The following is a 5,725-nucleotide window of genomic DNA, read 5'->3' on the forward strand; positions in this document are numbered from 1 at the left end:
TAGGGTGCGTGCGCTCTCCAGACAGACAGAGAGAGACATAGAGACAGAAAGCGAGAAATCACCCCCCCGGGGGGGGGTGGCCATGCCGCAATCCCTTCTCCTCCATTCTCCTCTTGGGATCTTGGGCATGCACGCACACGCGCCCGGTGTAAATTTAAGCCACTGGGTCCAGGACTCGAACCATGGTCGACCACGTGGGAGTCCAGCGACATAGCCATTACACTAACTGCTGGTCCCCCCAAAAAAATCTACATTCTCAAAGTAATGGTTAAACAAATTATGGACTCTTCCTATTATGGGATGATGGAGTAACCATTAAAAATGTGAAAAGTATGGGGATGGCAGGTGACATGGTGGTTAAGGGCGCTGGATTCCCACACGGCCAACTACAGTTCAAATCCCAGACCTGGTGGCTTGCTTTCTCATTTTTCCTCCCGTTCTTACTTTCTCGTTCTGTCCCTCACTGGTAAAAGTTAAAATAAAAATAAATAACTAAATTTTAAAAGTTAAATAAAAATAATTATTCTTTAAAAAATGTGAAAAGTTGGGCCAGCAGGTGGAATAGTGGTTGAGGTGCTGGACTCCCACACAGCTGACCATGGTTCAAATTCTGGACCTGATGGCTTGCTTTCTCAACTACTCTCTCTCTCTTTCTCTCTCTTTCTGTCTCTCCCTGGTGAATTAAAATATAATAAATAAAATTAAATAAATAAATCTTTTTTTAAAAAAAGTGCAAAGTCTGGCCTACGTATGATGGCATAGTGGTAACCTACTCAGCAGTGCTGAAGGCTATATGGAAGTTCAGGGTCTGGTTCCCAGGTCCACCTATACAAAGCTGGCTGGCCAGGAGAGTTGGAAGGACAGGAGCATGAGACTCTGTTGAGGGTGTTTATCTTCCTCTTTATCTCTGTCTTGTGAAAGATAAGTACTTTTTTAAAATGTGAAAACTCCACATACGCTGATGTGAAAAAAGTACTGAAACGGGCCGTCAAGTGGTGTGGTGGTTACAGTGCTGGACTACCACGTGGCTGGCTCCGGTTCAAGTCTTGGAACTAGTGGCTTGACGGTCACTCTGGCTGCATATGTGTGCGTGCCCTGGTTCCCAGGAAGAGAATGGAGGAGAAGAGACTGCAACATGGCCATCCTCCCGTGGGGGTGATTTCTCACTTTCCCTTTCACTATGTGCTTCTGTCTCTCTCCAGCAAGCACACACACTTTATGGCAAAAACCTTAAGAAAAAAACACACTGAAACATAAAAGGGGACTTAAAATGAAATTAAAGAAAGAGTTTATTTTTTTCTTGGAGAGGTTTTTGCTATAGGGCGTGTGCACTCGCTAGACAGACAGAGAGAGACAGAGAGACATAAAGCGAGAAATCACCCCCCGGGGGGAAGGCCACGCCGCAATCCCTTCTCCTCCATTCTACTCTCGGGATCTTGGGCACACACGCACACGTGCCCAGCGCGAGTTTAAGCCACCGGGTCCGGGACTTGAACCGCGGTCGACTACGTGGGAGTCCAGCAACATAGCCATTATGCTAACTGCTGATCCCAAGAAAAGAGTTAATTTTGATGCAAAGAATTTTGAAATTCAAGCATGTTTTTCTGTAATACACATTTTCCATGAACTTTTTTAAAAATTTTGTCAAAAGGCATATGCTCATCAAACAAGTAGAGGGAAAAAGCAACCTCAAGGTGTGGTAACGCTGCAATCCCTTCTCCCCCCTGATGGGATTTTGAACACATGCACACAGACACATGCACAAGGTGTTTTTTAAGCTGCCAAGTCCAGGATTTGAACTGTGTGGTCAGCAATGGGGGAGCCAGCTCCTTGACCACCAGGCCATAGGCCAGCCCACCATGAACTTTTTGAAGACACTCTCATATTAAGTATATACAGTCATTTGCTACATAATACCTTGGTCAGTGACAGGCCATGTATGACGGAGCATGACACATGCAATGGTGGTCCCACAGTTCATACACCATGTACCTAGGTGTGCAGTAGGCTAGACCACCCAGGTTTGTGAGGGCAGATTTCTCAGAACGCATCCCCTTTGTTATGTAAAACAACACCCCATGTGTACAGGGGAGAAAATTCCCTCGTGCCTGTTGGTTTGTAAATGTCTAAGGGAAGGTGAGAAAGGTACACCGCATACCTTTCTGTGACTCGTGCTTCTCCGTCTTGCCCTGGTAATCGAAGCCCACCGCACTCTTGTCCACGCGGTCAGCCTGCACGCCGTATTTGCCACCAAAACCACTTGAGTAGTCTAAGGAGACAGGGTGGCAGTCAGCATATGAGCCTGATGAAAACTAATCTGCTGCTTTTGTTAAACCAGGTAAAACAGAAATGTTTGGGGTTAAGACTCACAAAGATCAAGCAAACCATCTGCAAATGCACAACGAGCCACCCTGGGGATTTTGGATGCGTTTTATGACACATGCACAATGGAGTTCTGGTCTCTGTCAACAGTTATAGGGCAGTTCTACACTGACAGAAATAAAGCTACACGCCCACTTTAAAAGTTAACTATTCCAGGGGCCAGCAGCTGGCATAATGGCTATGTCGCAGGACTCCAATGTAGTTGACAGCAGTTCAAGTCCCAGACCTAGTGGCTAAACTCATGCCGGGATTGTGTGCATGTGTGCCCAAGATCCTGAGAGAAGAATGGAGGAGAAGGGACTGTAGAATGGCCATCCCCCCTGGGGGGTGATTTCTCACTGTCTCTGTCTTTCTGGCGAGCCCATGCGCCCTTTAAAAACCTCTCTAAAAAAGAAAAAGTTAACTGTTCCAGCCAGGTGGTGAATGGTGGTTAGGGCAGCTGGATCGCACATGGTGACTATCCGGTTTGAGTCCCAGACCAGGCAGCTTGAAAAACATGCCAGCACGAATGCATGCATACCCAAAATCCTGAAAGGAGAATGGAGGAGAGCAGATTACAACATGGCCTTTCTCCCAGAGGGCATGATTTTTCACTTCTCTCAGTCTCTCTCCAGTAAGAACACACCCACTAAAGCGAACTAAGAAAAAAAATTAACTGTTCAAGTAAAGGGTAGAATAGAAAAAAACTAGGCAGCAAAAACTTTCTCTTTATTTTGTCAGAGAGCACATGCGCTCACTGGAGAGACACAGAGAGAGATGGAAAATGAGAAAACATCCCCTGATGGAGGAAGGCCAAGCCACAATCCCTTCTCCATTTCTCCTCTTGGGATTTCAAGAATGCACAAACATTTGGTGTTTTCTTCTAGCTGCCAGGTGTGGGACTCGAACCACACAGTCAGCTATGTGGGGCACAGGCACCTTAAGTACCACACTACTGGCTGACCCCACAGAGGAAAAACTTTACAAATGAGACTACTCCACCATGCCCATACCACGATTAAGTACACCGAGACTGCTTGTGAACGGAAAGTTCATTCTATGCGTGATGTGATGACACCCCAGGGTCAAGATTAACCAAGCCTGCAAAAAGTCACTAAGTACTCTAAGGAAACAATACACTTTGACATTTAAAAAATGCTCTAGAGACTAGTATGACACAATAAAAGATGAATCACAACCATGTTTAAGACTGTACATGTAAAATAAAAACAAAAATTTAACAATTGGTGTCTAGCTTCAGGGGGAAAGAGAGTAAGCTCTTTGCCAACAAAGTCAGAGAGACAACTTTGGCAGGAGCAGCGCTGCTCAAATGAAGGGAAGGCAGCTCCCACTGCAAGAGGGAAGTACCGATGCCAGAATTTCAGTGCTCTGTGATGGGGAACACGCCCTGCCACACAGCACCCAGCTGGCCCGGAGACAAAGACGACAGCAAAGTCCTCCCTGAGCCGACTGCCCATCACTTAGAGGTTCAGGCTTCAGGGGACTCTCCCATGGAGCCAGGCTAATGGTGGGAAGGGCTGCCCCGTCCCAGTCTGCATCTCCTACAGCTCACCTTTCTGGGAGGCGTGCTTCTCCGTCTTCCCCTGATATTCGAAGCCTACAGCGGACTGTGATTACCAAAAGACAAGACAGAGAGAAATGCATTTTTCAGTGCCTCCAATCACCGAATTCATGACATACATGGAATTTTTAAAAATACAAACCATGTTATTTTTTGGCCTTTGGTTTCCTAAGCCGAGTTCAGCGGAATTCCTTCAACACCAAAAGCTCTGGTGCTTTGAATCCACAGGCCATAAAACGTTTCACGAAGCTGACAGGCTATGCTAGACCCCAGGCAGCCTGTGCTGCCACCCACGCCACGCCAACTAGGAAACATTCCCTATGCCACACGTACACTTGCTCTTCAGACACACTAGACTAAGAACAACAGTAATGACAAAGTGGCAGTGGCTGCCAGGTCCACCTCCCAGGAGCTGGACACTACGGGGGGCATCGGATACACATCCTCTGATTCGCTTCGCACATAGTCCCTCAGTACTCTTGTTTTACACACTCAGCTTTGGAACCATGGCTGATATGTCACGAACAGAACACAGACAGGTCTGTCTAAAGTCCAGGCTCCCGACTGCTACACTATAAAGCAATGGAGCTGGTGGCCCAGAGCCAAGAGAACCAGACACGCTCGGGCCTAGAACTGCTGCAAACACTAGATCCAGAGCCCCGGAAACAGGTATGTGTGCCGCGCTCCGCCTTGTGGGCCCTGACATTGCCTTGTCACAGGGGCAGAAGGACGGAAAGGTCCCTGCTGCACATTCCTGGGTAAATCCAAGGCTGCCAGTCCTGGGAGCACTACGAAAAGGGTAATCTACTCCGTTTCTTCAGTAATAGCAACACAGATCTCTACAGCAAACAGAAAAGGCCTTCAAGGTGACTGTCCTGCTTCCTCTCCAGGCCAGCCTATATGGAAGCATATGGGAATGCCGGTAGAGATCCTGGGAGTCCTTTGATCTGGAGCCCCTCCCTGAAGTCCCACAGGGTCAGAGTGCACCTGCACACTCCTGCAAGTGGCCCAAAGGGCAGACACAGCAGGTGGCATGTCCGGGCTGAACGCAGCTCCAATCTTCCCCCACGCAACACCCGCCTCCACTGGCCCCACACACCATTCGCATCACTCACCTGATCAACTCTGTCCACCTGGACGCCAAACTTGCCTCCAAATCCCCGGACTGAGTCGACTTGTGAACAGTGCTTGGAAAGTTTTGACTGATACTCGTGGCCAACTGCTGACTGCAACAGAGTCAAGAACGAGCCATTAGGCACCCAGCAACTGGGCATGTCTGACCAGGGACTGAGGTGAAGCCACCCCGTGGTCAATACAGGGCACCATATTTACACACATTCATCCCGGAAGTAGCAAAGGGAGCTCTGGCTCCTGAAAGGAGTGGCAGCCTCGGGCTGTGCAATTGGCTGTGTGGATTCACTGCATCTCCTACCCTCAGGATCCCTGGAAGCCACCCACAAACCCCAACTACAGTCAGGGGCTTCTGACACAGACACAGTGGCCTGAAAAATGATTCTTAAGATCTGTTTACAAGGACAGGGAACCAGCACTTAGTATAATGGCTATGTCGCTGAGCTCCCATGAAGTTGACCGCGGTTCGCGTCCCGGACCTGGTGGCTTAAAACTCACGCCAGGCATGTATGCGTGCGTGCCCAAGATCCCGAGAGAATGGAGGAGAAGGGATTGCAGCATGACCATCCCCCCTGGGGGGTGATTTCTCGCTTTCTGTCTCTCTCTCTCTGTCTGTCTGGCAAGCACACATGCCCTATAGCAAAATCCTCT

General features: G+C 48.5%; 1 protein-coding gene across 4 annotated transcripts in view; it reads right to left on the reverse strand.

Moving 5' to 3' along the window:
- The window catches only part of CTTN (cortactin), a 40,475-nt gene that overhangs the window by 20,576 nt on the left and 14,174 nt on the right, over nt 1-5,725 (reverse strand). For all 4 annotated transcript variants that reach the window (XM_006171231.3, XM_006171230.3, XM_006171228.3 and 1 more), the window contains 3 exons: nt 5,059-5,169; nt 3,935-3,989; nt 2,159-2,269 (listed from right to left, as the gene is read on the reverse strand). In XM_006171231.3, coding sequence (XP_006171293.1) covers nt 2,159-2,269; nt 3,935-3,989; nt 5,059-5,169 — 277 coding nt within the window. The remainder of the gene's footprint in view (nt 1-2,158; nt 2,270-3,934; nt 3,990-5,058; nt 5,170-5,725) is intronic.

Source organism: Tupaia chinensis, unplaced genomic scaffold, assembly GCF_000334495.1.
Source record: "Tupaia chinensis unplaced genomic scaffold, TupChi_1.0 Scaffold149501_1, whole genome shotgun sequence".
NCBI classification, from domain to species: Eukaryota; Metazoa; Chordata; class Mammalia; order Scandentia; family Tupaiidae; genus Tupaia; species Tupaia belangeri.